This window comes from Erythrolamprus reginae, chromosome 2 (genome assembly GCF_031021105.1).
Source record: "Erythrolamprus reginae isolate rEryReg1 chromosome 2, rEryReg1.hap1, whole genome shotgun sequence".
Taxonomy (NCBI): Eukaryota; Metazoa; Chordata; class Lepidosauria; order Squamata; family Dipsadidae; genus Erythrolamprus; species Erythrolamprus reginae.
Window position 1 is genome coordinate 159452985 of NC_091951.1, and position 13990 is coordinate 159466974.

General features: G+C 41.3%; 1 protein-coding gene across 2 annotated transcripts in view; it reads left to right on the forward strand.

Moving 5' to 3' along the window:
* Positions 1-13990, forward strand: part of RPTOR (regulatory associated protein of MTOR complex 1) — a 494232-nt gene that overhangs the window by 354160 nt on the left and 126082 nt on the right. For both annotated transcript variants that reach the window (XM_070740207.1, XM_070740208.1), the window contains exons 19-20: positions 1139-1279; positions 3042-3200. In XM_070740207.1, coding sequence (XP_070596308.1) covers positions 1139-1279; positions 3042-3200 — 300 coding nt within the window. The remainder of the gene's footprint in view (positions 1-1138; positions 1280-3041; positions 3201-13990) is intronic.

Sequence of the window (13990 nt, forward strand, 5' to 3'; positions counted from 1 at the left end):
ATTATCTTAATTCCCCCATGCCTGACGGCAGAGGTGGAGAGACTTGCCTTGTCAATGTTGATGGGAGTCTTGTTTTCTTCTTCTGCTAATTCCTGAATTAAGCCATTGTTTACTGTTTATTTGTTTGCTTATCTAAGCTGATTTGTTACTTGATTTGTTACCGATTTGTACATGGCCTAGAACAGGGGTGTCAAACTTCATTTCATGGAATGAAGGAAGGACAACATGAAAGAAATGAAGGGTTGTGTTTGACCTGGGGGGGGAGGGTAGGCATAGTCATGGTCAGTGTGACCAGCTTGGTGTCACTCATGTCAGGGCCAAATGCTAAGGCAAAACTTCCCTCAGACCTTTCCTCATTTTCATAGTCTCCTCCCTCCCTTCTTTTTCCTCTTTTTCCTTCCCTCTTCATTCTCCATTCTTCTAACTCCCCCTCTTTCTTTATTTTTCCTTCCTTGCTCTCTTCCCATCTGCCCTTCTTTTTCTTTGTCTTTCTTCTTTCCCTTTCTCCTTTCCTGTCCCTTCTTGCATGTTCAAATTTACAAGGAGAAACATTTCTCTTTTTGTTTTATTTTTAAGACCAGTGAAAACGGGCCTGCAGCCCACCCAGGCCCTGGTTCTGGCCGTGACAGCCTCCTGCAGCCCCCTGTCAGTGAAAACAGACCTCGGTGGTGTGGTGGGGGCTCCATTTTTTGCTGGCAGAGGGCTGCAGAGGATCATCATGGCCAAAAACTGGGCCTGGGAGGCCGCAGGTGACCCTCGTGAGCTCTATTTTTGCTGGCAGAGGCACCGTGGGCCAGTCTTTTACTGTTTCCAGGGCAGCCCTGTGGGCCAGATCTAAGCATACAGCAGGCCTTGAGTTTGACACCCCCAGCCTAGAAGATACATTTTAAATGTATTTATATATTAAATTTATATGTCACCCATCTCCCGGTTACCGAGGCAACTCTGTACTGCAAAGAATATAGTGAAGCCAACTGCCAGCCAGAGTCATTTTGATACTAGACAAGTGTCAAATAAATTGAATAAATAAATATTTAACCTTTGCTTAAGGGGCAGCAGTGGTTACTGTCATCAACATACTTGAAACTGTTAGTTGTTTGCTATTTTGTGGGAATAAATATTCCTATTGCCTCCATAGAAGGTGGAAGTCTGACTCCAGTCCGAGATAATCCGTGTACTCCAAAACTCCGTTCTGTCAGCTCCTATGGAAATATTCGAGCAGTCACTACAGCAAGGAACCTGAATAAGTCTTTGCAGAATCTGAGTTTGAATGAAGAATGTAAGATAACTTTTCATTGTTTAAAAATATATATATTTATATAACCTTATACCATGTGTGCATTTGGATCTACAGCCCAAATGGCACATTAAAAGTGCCATTAAAAGTTAAAAGTGGACAGTGTCTGTAATTACTATTTGTAAGTAATAATAATTCTTACCATTTATATTAATATTGATTGTTTCCTGATTGCTTATTTGACCCCTATGACAATCATTAAGTGTTGTGCCTCATGATTCTTGACAAATGTATCTTTTTCTTTTATGTACACTGAGAGCATATGCACCAAAGATAAATTCCTTGTGTTGGTCAATAAAGAATTCTGTTCTATTTTGTTCTAATAGTATGACATGGGATTGGATCCTGAAAATCATGACCAGAAGTAGATTCCTTGGCTAAAGTGATATATTTTTCCTGTCAACTATAGTCCCACACCCTTTGCCAAAATGAGTGCTGAAAGGGGGGGGGGGGGGGGATCTTGCTATGACAAAGTTGCATGCATATGTAATATCTTCATCTGATTTCCAGTTACAGATAGTGCTTGACTTACAACCATTCATTTAGTTAAGGATTGAAGTCACAACGGCACTGGGGGAAATTACCATTTTTCACCCTTATGACCATTGCAGCATCCCCATATTCACATGATCCAAATTTGGACACTTGGCAAATGGCATGTATTCATGATGATTGCAAGAGTCCCAAGGTCATGTGATCATTTTTTGTGACCTTTGTACAAGCAAAAGTCAATGGGGCAGCCAGATTGTGTTGCTAACTTAACAACTGACCAACAGGTCATAAAATAGAGCAAAACTCACTTGATAACTATTTTGCTTAGCAGTGGAAATTTTGGGCTCATGTGTGTTCATAACGCAAGGACCACCTTGTATATTCCCTTATCTAGGAGCAAGTCCTGATGCTACCATATCCCAAAGGTTCTTCAACCCATAAGTAGTATTTTAGGGAAAACAGGTAGCTGCAACACTGAAAAATGAGAATGGGGGTGGGGAATCCTTCTATTTATGAGATTTTTTTCACATGTAGCTTTCAGGACATAATTATAGTAGCCAGTTCCTTGAGGGAGGGACATGAAACCAGCACACCTCTCGCACCTATTATTCCCTTAATTCCATTATTTTAATCTTTTCTACATATCTTTTCCCATTTTTTTAAACAGAAAAACATTTATCTGGCAGGACTCCCAAATCATTCATGCAGCCCCAAAATATTTCCACATTACAAAGTTGCATATGTCTGCTAATTTCTTCTGTCAGATACATTTTAGTATTTAAATTAACATTGGTATGGTCTTCTGTTTCTACATTTCATTGTATCCAATATACACTACATAAACATGACAAAATAAATAAATAAATACAAAATTATGCATATACTCACATGCCTCATGCATATTGCCCACATATACATATAGAGAAACAAGAAGATGACATGATACCCTTTCTGAAATAGTATTTTTGGACTTTTCAAGAGTATCGGTAGAGACAGAACCGGTATGTTAACTTATAAAATAAAACTTATTTAGAGAATGCTAAGCCTCAGACAGATGGAGCCTGATGACAAAATGATGGAACTAATGCCACACTGCAGTCACTAGGATTTCTGCATGTAGCTAATAGATACTACTGCAAAATCAAGTATATCCCTTCTCCCTCAAATTTCCATATGCAACTCATATTTTATTGAGCGTGGTCCTTGCATAAGTGTTTTGTTCAGTGTCTGCATCCTTATTGTTATTCAACAGCTGGAAGCTCTGTTGCCTTTTCCCCTGGGAATCTGAGCACCAGCAGCAGCGCCAGCAGCACCTTGGGCAGCCCTGAAAATGAAGAATATATCTTGTCCTTCGAGACGATTGACAAGATGAGGAGAGTCAGCTCCTACTCATCACTGACGTCTCTGATAGGTAAGCCTAAATGTTTTCAAGCTAGCTTATTTATAACACAGAGAATGGGATGGAACGATCAACAATTGCACCAAGCCAATATCATTGTCGCAGAACGAGTAGAAAATGGTGATTAAAAGAACAGATAGATTGACAGTGCAACAATGTTCATGTAGGTATGTGTCTATTTTCTATCCAGGATTTTTTTTTTTTTTTGCAAATTTAAGCAAATGAAGCAAATATTTATTTATAATGGGGTTATAAATAAATTTATAATGGAACTATTAAACAGGCAGCTCATAGTATGTGGCATAGGGCCATGATGGTGAACCTATGGCACGGGTGCCACAGGTGACACCTGGAGGCATGTCTGCTGGCACATGAGCCATTGCCGTTGCTCAGCTTCAGCACATATGTGTGCACTGGCCAGCTGATTTTTGGCTGGCACAGAACCTGTTGGAGGGCATTTTTGGCTTCTGGAGGGCCTCTTGGAGGATGGGGGAGCATGTTTTTGCCCTGCCCGGGTTCTAGGGAAGTCTCTGGGGCCTGGGGAGGGTGAAAAACAGACCTACTGGGCCACCAAAAGTTGGGAAATGGGCTGTTTCTGGCCTACAAAGGGCCTCTGGGGGGGGGGCAGGGGAGGCAACTTTTGACTTCCCTGGGCATTGAATTATGGGTATGGGCACTTGTGCAGGCATGATAGTATGTGTGCACGTGCTTTCGGCACCCGAGGGAAAAAAGGTTCACCATCACTGGCTTAAGGGCTCCTCTTAACTCACTATTTTGTTAAAATTATATTCCTGTAATCAGCAATATTCCTTTCTGATTTGCTGTTGATTATTTAGTTTGTATCTCATTTTTTTTCCTAGCTAGGTAGAAAAGTCGGGACCAATCTTGCCAAGCAGTAAAGTAGCATATTACTATTACTACAGTGGTCACTTAAGCTCTTTCAGCAGGATAGGCAGTCTCCATCTTGGAGTAGAGCTTCTTTGCCTGTGTCATGATGTCAACTGCACAATAATGTTGTTGACAGCTCAGATCAATTGTTCCATGGAAGTGTACTGCAAGTATGTGCCACTCTCTTTGCCAAAATATCTTTTAAGAAACCACCTTCCACCATTATTAGAAAATAAGCAAAGAGACAAACTATGATAGATTGCAAATAAGGAGTCAAATCCTGACATTTCTAGCTAGAAGGGTCAAGGAACATACTGGGTTGGATGGACAAATAGTCTGACCTAGATTATTTGGCATTTCTTTCCAGAAGAAGCATTGGCATTCAGTGTTTAATGTGAATATTATCAGCTCATACGGGAGTTAGAAGTTGTTTTTAAAACTGCTATCTATTATTTTTTCATTTCTCCCTTCTGATCACTAGTTCTACAGCTCCTCATGCATATAATATGTTTTGTGGTGAATGGGATTCTTGAGATTATTCTTGAGATTATGATCCAATTAAATTACTACTATCATATTGGGAATATAATGCAGAAAAACAGCAATATAGCCAATCAAATTCAAAAACATTAAAAAGTGAAATTAGAAGAAAAAACAAGAAACTGACAAATACTTTTTACCGATTTGGGAAACCGAAGGAAAAGAACATATTGTCTGCAGAGGATGAAAATTGTGCACCTTATATATCATCTCTTTTACAATACTCCAGCGCCTCAATTGCTCTTTTTATAAAGCTTGATATTTCCCCATCGTTTTCTTCAGATGTTCAAAAGATCTTAATTTGTTACCCAAATTTCAAAAAAGCTAAAGTCAAAGAAAGAAATTGAAAAATACACACACACACATACACAAACACATGACCCAAAGCAGTACTCAAATGCTCCCCTTATTCGTATTCTGCAGGAACAGCTCATATCCAGCTGTAAACAACATAGCTTCTGGAAGTGGTTTAAAATTCATAACTTGCAGAAAATTCCATTACTTTCAGCACTTACCTTTTAAATGATGTGGGATTTTCCCCCCTCGTGACTTCTTTCTTCCACTTCCCCACTTTGTAAGAAGAGCCTGCCTTCCTTTCAGCTGCAGTGTTAAGAAAATTGTTTTAAAATGTTGAACGATCCATATGCTTGACTTTAGAGATGGCAAACTTACATTAATTCTTAAAAAGCTGCAGGGTAGCATTACTCATATTAAAAAAAATAGTCATATTTAGCAATATAGCTGTTGATTGAGAAAGTGGCTCTTTTGCATAGATATACTTTCAGGTTCCATTTTTGACCTGGGTAGCAAGAGTGAGAATGTCTGTAAGGAATTACTGCTGGTCAGGTTAGACCAGTGTTTCTCAATAGTGGGACAGGCCCCACTGGGGGGCCGCGCAGCGATGTTAGAGGGGCATGTGACTCTAGGGAACATGCTTTTTTGCTGCAGGGAGCAGGGTTTTTTTGCACTGAAAAATAGCACACAGAGCACAGAGCAGGAGATATGAAATGCATATAACAAATCCTTAAGAGATACCATGGAAAAATATTTAACAGGGATGAAAAGAAAGGAGGAGAGAGATGGCGATAATGAGATAAACGTAAGTCTCTCAAAAGCTAAGATGAGGAAATATTTCAAAGCGTATGTAGTGCTTGGCTTCATTGTGACTACAGTGGGAGACAAGAAAAGATCGGTATGTTGACTGTGTCTAAAAATGTTGGCAGCAGACAGCATGAAGCCAAATAACTTAAGGTATCACTTAAACACATTACACTCCAATCCCTCTGATAAACCACAGGAGTTTTTTCAACAAAAATGTGCTGAATATTGCAAACAATCATCCTGGCAGAGAGTTGGGGGCACGCAAAATGTTTATTTCTTCCTGGGGGCGCGTAATAGAATTGAGAAACACTGGGTTAGACCATGGTTGTCCAACTTTTTTGTTTAGCTGGGCTACATTGAGTAAAGAGGAATTATCCTTGGCCACATGTAAATATATATAATATAATTAATGTGTATAAATCATGTAATGATAGGTTTTGTCAGATGCAAGAAGTCAGGAACCAGGATGAGTTCAAAAGTGCTACAAATTTATTTCATACTATCTTTATGTATCTTGTGTACACAAGAATCTGAACTACTAACAGTCAAGGAGAATTTGTGTCAACAGGGGACTAGTATTGCAGCTCTTCTGGGGCCATAGGTATTCCAGATTGATGATGCATTTGACACACCCTCGGGCTGAGTCTGGTTGTCTTACACAAATTTACGATCTTGTGGAACCACATTACTAGTTGTCCATGTGGACCTTGGCCTATGGGTTGGACATGCCTGGATTAGTGCTGAGATACATGACCAATATAGCCGAGTGATAGATTCATCTGACACCAATGTTCCCTCTAATTTTTTTTCGGTGTGGGCGGAAAAGTATAGTGTCTGAGCGGCAGTCCCTTTGGGACTGGGCGGCATAGAAGAATAAATAAATAAATAAATAAATAAAGAAATAAATAAATAAATAAATAAATAAATAAATAAAAAATTCCCTTCTTTTTTATTAAAAGAAATTAATAATAAAACAAAACCAAAATCTATTACTATTATTACTATCTTCTCTTTTTCCATCCCTGTCTCCTCCCCCCTTGTATGTGTGTGTGTGTGTGTGTGTGTGAACTCTTGAACTATTTCTAATAACAGGTGAGCTATTGGAAATGGTTCAAGAGTTCACACACAAACACACAAACGGCTGGGGGTTTTTTTCTCTGTTATTATTTGGGTGCTTTTTACCATATGCTTTAAATCAAGAGTCATTTCTCTCTCTCTCTCTCTCTCTCTCACTCTTGCTTTCTTTCTCTCTCACTCTTTCTTTCTATCTCTCTTTCTTTCTCTTCTCTCTCTTGCTCTCTCTCTCCACCCCTTTCACTCTCTCTCTCTTTCTCACTTACTTTCTCTCCCCCCTCTCTCTCTGTCAGTGAGGGGGCTGCGAGAGCTCTTTCTCCGAGCGCTTCAGGAACGCCTGCCCTGCCTCTACTGCAGCCCCCTTGCTGAAAGGTCCGGGACAAAAGCGCTCCCAGCGAAGGGGCTGCGAGAGGGGTGGGGCGGGCATTCCCGAAGCCCGTGGAGAAAACCCTCTCTCGCAGCCCCCTGGCTGGGAGCGCGGATGAGGAGAAGAAGCCGCAGCCACCACCGTGGGAGAAGTCGCGCCCCAAGGCAGGAGCCTGCGGAGGAGGAGAGGGGGCGGATTGGGCGGGCGGGGGCAGGGCCGAGAGGCCAGGGAGGCACCGTGGGGTGCGGGCGGGGGCAAGGCCGAGAGGCCAGGGGCGCTAGGGTGCCAGAGGCACCGTGGGGAGGCAGGGGCGGCCGCAGCTCCCTTTCTTTCTAGTGCAGGCGTCTCCCCGCCCCTCCCCCGCAGGCTGGCAGGGGGATAGGGAGTGCACGCCTGTGGAAAAGGGTGCACGGGGGGTATTTTGGGGCACGCGCGTGTGCATGCGAGCAGCTTACGGGGAACGCTGTCTGACACTATATAAGGCTGTTTCATATAAACAGAACCTGCACTTGATGCTTTAGCATATGAAAACTTCTCCCAATTACAATATATCACATTAATTTGTCATTTTTAAAATTATGGAATTAGTATCATTATGCCTGCCGCTTAGAGATTAACATCAGGCTTTACTGCAGACCTCCTCTTGAAATTACCAGAAATTGTACTTTCTGATGAGACAGAAGGGAGAAGAATATGAAATATATTAACTTTAATTACAAGTCAGATTTAATGTTATGCTAGCTCCACCAGTTCTTTATGCATCCCCCCAGCATATCACTTGAAGGTCAAGTGAAGGTCCATCTTAAAAAGGGTCACACATCTGTGGCTTGGAGAATAAAAGAATATAGATCACAAGGAGTTTCAAATTGAACTTTCAACACACTGGATGAGAGGAAAAAGGGCTGGAGGAGCAAAGTAATTAAACAAATGATATTCATTATTTTGGTTATGTGTGCTTAGGCTTGAAAATTGGAGCGAGTCTATCATGGGATCAATAGGACAGATATCATTAGAAAAGAAAAGTCACAGAACACAGGAAAATGTTTTGAATTCAGGTCATTGCAGTTTTGAAAAAGATATGTTGATCAAGGGGAGACAGAATAAATTTTGATGAGGGCAGCAATACATAAGGCAGTTCGTTGTAGAGCAGTGGTTCTCAACCTTTCTAAAGACATAAGGGGAGGGAAGGAGGGAGAGAGAAAGAGCAAAAAAGAGAAGAAGAAAGGAAGAGAGAAAGAGGGAGGGGGAGAGAAATAGAGCGAAAGGGAGGAAGAGAGATATTTTTTTGTCCAAATTTTACATGGGAAGAAACCTGAATATACCAAGACCGTCATATATATACATATATATATATTAAAAAAGAATGAATTTACATAAGTGTTAACTCTGAGACAAATTATGAATAATTTGATATATAAGAAATGTATTACTATACCTATGATGGATTCTAAGCGGTGAAAAGCAAAACAAAATCGCAAATTAAGTGAATAACCAAAACCAATTCTCTTACATTATCACTCGTATCAGCCGTCGAATTGACTTACTCTAAGATGTGTTTGATGGATATGTACAAAATAATTAATCATTATATATTTTTGTTTGTTTTGTTTTGTTTGTCTGTGTTTTTTTATGTTCTGTTTTTAATGTAAATAAATTAATAAAAACAATTTTAATTTTTTTTTAAAAAAGTTGAAAATATGAAGAATGGAAAACTCATAGGCAGTGATGAGTTAGGCAACAGCAGTTCCCATGTTATGTGCAGCAGAGAGTTTGAGATAAAAACTGGAAAGAGAAAAAGGAAATGTAAAAGCTTCTCTCAACTTGTGTCTAATTCTTGTCAGTTTCATGAATATGCCTATATAATTTTCTTAGCAAACAATTTGGAAATGGTTTTGGCATTGTCTTCTTCCGGGAATTTTTTTTAAAATCTCCAGTTAATCCTGCAGCTCCTTTATTTCCTGATGGTTTTCCATCTAAATACCGTGTTTCCCCGATAGTAAGGCAGTGTCTTACTTTCTTTTTACCCCCAAAAGCCCCACTGTGTCTTACTTTGGGGGTATGTCTTATCGGGCGCGGGGAGCTGCCGGAAAGGAGGAGGGCGAAGGAGGGCGCCTGACCGCGCCACTCACCTTTCGGCTGTGCTGATTCTGGCTGCTCATCTTGCAGGGAGGCCCCAATTCTTCTTCCCCGCGTGATGTGATGTGGGCCACCCCCTTCACCTTGGCTTTCGGGGGCAAAGGGGGGTTTGGGCTCCACCCGCTCCTTCTTGATCCGGCTGAGGTCCACCTGGTGCATGGGGCAGGGAGAGACCTCGACGTTTGGCGGGTTGCGGGGAGCATCCCCTCGCCGCTCCCGGCAATGTTTCTCGGCAGGGGAGGCCAACTCCGCGGCGACACGGACGCTCGGCTGGCTGGCTAAAGGCAGGCCGTGGGGTGGGTGGGCAGTCAAAAAGTGCGGGCGAAGGAGGGCGCAGTTCCGGCCGCTGTGCCCTCCTTCGCCCGCCTCCTTTCCGGCAGCTCCCCGCGCGCCCCTCGCCTTCGCTCGCCGTGGCGCCACCGCCTCTTTCCCTGCCGAGGCTCAGCTGCAAGCGGCCAGCGAGGCCAATCGGCTCCGAGGCGAGCGGAAAGGAGGCGGGCGAAGGAGGGCGCAGCTCCGGCCGCTCACCTCGGAGCCGATCGGCCTCGCTGGCCGCTTGCAGCCAAGCCTCGGCAAGGGAAGAGGTGGTGGCGCCGCGGCGAGCGAAGGCGAGGGGCGCGCGGGGAGCTGCCGGAAAGGAGGCGGGCGAAGGAGGGCGCAGCTCCGGCCACTCACCTCGGAGCCGATCGGCCTCGCTGGCCGCTTGCAGCTGAGCCTCAGCAGGGGAAGAGGCGGTGGCGCCGCGGCGAGCGAAGGCGAGGGGCGCGCGGGGAGCTGCCGGAAAGGAGGCGGGCGAAAGAGGGCGCAGCTCCGGCCGCTCGCCTCGGAGCCTATCGGCCTCGCTGGCCGCTTGCAGCTGAGCCTCGGCAGGGGAAGAGGTGGTGGCGCCGCGGGGCGCTTGGAAGCGACGTCATCACCCCCCCCCCCGCAATACCCCCGTGTTTCCCCGAAAGTAAGACATATGTCTTACTTTCGGGGTATGGCTTATATTAGCCGACCCCCCTGAAACCCCCCATATGTCTTACAATCGGGGGGGTCTTACTATCGGGGAAACACGGTAATAATGTCAGGTCCTTTCTCTTTAAAATATACATGCACATACACAACCCAGAGAGCTTTTTTAGATCAGACATAAAAAGTTTACCTTAGAAGAATTATTTGGTTGAAAAACGTCCTGTATTTTGGGCACCACTAGGCACAGTTGAGCCTATGAAGAAGTGGCTGAAATGGCCTTCTCTTTCATCCTTGATCCTAGTGTGATTTGGGGGGTGGGGGGTTAAGGATTAGTAAGAAATGACTGTTAATAAATTGTATTTCATTTCTAGGTAGGAGAAATAATCAGAGGAAATATTTTTTCAATACTGAAGCTCTCATTATCATTCTGAATATTAAGAGATGAAAAATATACAGGTCTGCAAATGTTGCTCGTCCCGATTTTCACCAATCCATGGTTGTCTTGTACCACTATGTTTGGGTCACTATTAAATCACTTTATTTAAAAATATAAATACTACTTCTCATGTTCATGCATCTCCAGACATGATACTTACCTGCAGTTTAGCTTGAAAATGAAATCCCCTATATACGTGAAGACATGAATAGGTATAAAAACAAATGAATAAACTTCAGGAATTTACCTGAAAGGGTACTTCCCAGTGATGTTTACAGAGCAACATCCCTGTTTGGTGACGGAAGTTTTGTCGTTATCATTAACATATCTTGTCCTTCCCAGGGCTACATGTCACATGCACTCTTATTTTCTCCACCTTTGTAATGCTGGTTTGCCAGAGAAAGTCCTTGGGTTCTGGGGCTGAGGTGGGATTTTAATTCTCATCTCTCTGGCTGAAGTCAGACACTTTTGCTGCCGCCCCTGGATTTGTGGTCCTTGAAACCCTCTGTACAGTTTTGTTATGATTCATTATTTTCAATAAATAAGCATCAAAGTTGCAGTGCAATTAACATTTAAACAGCAAAGAACAATCCCAGCCCCATCCAAGAAGTACCAAAGAAAGAAAAAGGAAAAAAAATAGCCTTGCTCTCAGATACAATGTCAGTACAGTCAGTTTTTATACTTGCCTTGGCCATTGTAACCCTCTACCCTTATCCAAAAAATTAAGTGACACCCCCCCCCTCCCCTTCCTCCTGAATCATCTGACAAGCTCTTTCTCCACTAAGAAAGTGAACTCTCAAATAAAATTTTAGGGGCCATTTTCCAATAAAAGGAATCTTATTCAGTTGGTTAACTAAGTAAAGCAATTGAGAAAATTTTTTAAAAATTTATTTTAAAAGAGAGATTATAATAAAGAATCCCATCACCTTCTTTCAACCCTTCTCTGAGGTTTAAATAATAAAATGGCATTCTGCAGTTTTTGGACAACCATTGCATTGAGGGGTTTTTACAAAAATTTTAAAAAAGGAAACCTGATTGATTAACCGGGGCACTATTTTTGTCAGTCAGAATGTTTTAATCATTTAATCTCTGTAGCATTGCAGTCCTTTTTTAATTACCTGTCATATTACAAAATATACATGATATAAGAGAACATACTCATTAATGCAACAGCATAGGATTGAAGAGGTATTTTTAGAAAGCTGAAGGATTTATAGAAAGTTTATTTTACATTGCTCATTCAGGTGCATAAATTTTTCAGCAATTGATTGATTTCCACAAAGGCAAACAGCAACCTCTTTTTCCTGAGCATTGTATAAGATCATACACACACACACACACACACACACACACACACACACATCCTATTCCCCCTTTCCGTCCTGCTGCCTTCCATGTATAGGAGGAGCATCAGCTGGAAGCAGAGAAAATTCTTACTGTTTCTGATGTCACGATGGCTCTGGATCCTCCATTGTGCTCTTAGAAATGCTGCTGAGTCTTTTTTTAACTGTTGCTTCCTCCTGGCTTGGTATATTCAAACAGGAAATTAAAACTGAATAAACTTGCTGCTAGTTAATCTGTTTTCTCTGTTGCTAGCTAATCTCCCTGATTAATTTTGAAAGGGGGAAGAGTAGCAGAAAATGTTGGGAATGGCTAATGGGAGAGAAAACGGTACGTACATTGCTTTGAGCTCCTAGAGAAAGGTAGGGTGTATATCACATGGGTAAATAAAGAAGAAAAGCTTTACCCAACGAGTTTAACTCAGACTGTAATCGGTATGGCATTTCTGAACGAGAGGAGCTCATTTCTGAACTCTCCAGTTTACAAATTTGGCGCAAGCATTGCGACTGCAAATTATGGCGAATTCCCACCGCGTTCAGTCTCTCAGTAATCCAGGCATCTGAGAGAAATGGCAGTGCAGCTGCTCCAACTTGTATGTGTGTACCATTCAGCCAGGCCCCTTTCAACTGAAGGGTTTGAAAAATGCAATCCATTTGAAGCATCCTGGTTGCGACTGTTAAATTGAATAAAGGGCATAGCTGAAAGTGAAATTAAAAGCTCACAGAAAAGGAGGGCAATTTACTTCTTGTTAAAAGGAATCGTTTTGCAAGTCTCTGTACTGTAGGGCCCTTTTAACCAATTTTGAATTGGCCCAGCTAATTACAGAGCCGTCATTTTAATAGAAATTTTATTGAACGTTACAATTAAAAATACAATTAAATACTGGTAAAAGCTAATACAAACTTCAAAAAGAATAAAAGAAAAACAAGAAGGGAAAAGGGGGGGAAACTAGGAAAAAAAGAAGAAATGTGAATATAGTAAAGAAAAAGAAATATCTAGCTACGGGTGTAGCAATTAAAAAACATACTTAGACTTAGACACTGTTCCACAGTGCTTTACAGCACTCTCTGGGTGGTTTACAATGTCAGCATATTTCCCCCAATAATCTGGGTCCTCATTTTACCCATCTCAGAAGGATGGAAGGCTGAGTCAACCTTGAGTCCTGTCAATATCAAACTCCTGGAAGGGCAGAGTTAGCCTACAATACTGCATTCTAATCACTGCACCACCATGGCTCCTATACCAAAGGATATAATTGAGTAACCTAATACTAATACTAACAATAGTAATATAAAGGAAAAATGAATGGATTCTTCAGATATCAATAGATGGAAATCATTAAAACCTAGCCTGTGGAGAAAGGTGAACAATGTCAAAATGAATATTATTCTCAGATTAATACATTTTCTAAGAGGAATTCCAGTTTATATGTCTGGAAAACATTTTTTTTAAAATAAGTTCTTTGTTTACAAAATTCCTATGGGTTGTTCAATTCTGAAAATACCTTTACAGAAAATGTAATTACCTATTAATGAGAGAGGTTTTGATTTTCTGAATTTGAAGCTATATATTTAATAGAGTTGATATAAATAGAGAATCAATATATCTTAAATGGATGGATAACTAAATGTTTACCTCCATTGAACCAATTAATAGAGTGTCCTCTTATTTTACTAAAGGCATCTTATCTTTTGCATAAATACCGGAATAATAACACAAAGTTTTTAAAAAATTAAATAAACAAAAGAATGTCATCTGCAAGTAAAACACATTTATGTCAAACAGCAATCATTTTGTCAAAGGCTTTTTCAGTATCCAATGATCAAATTGCAAATAGATCTTTCTTTTTATTCATGTATATTAGATCTACAACTAACCTAATATTATCTGCTGCCTACCTAATTTTTATAAACCTTATTTGATCATTTTTAACAACAAACAATATCAATTGCTGCAATCCATTTG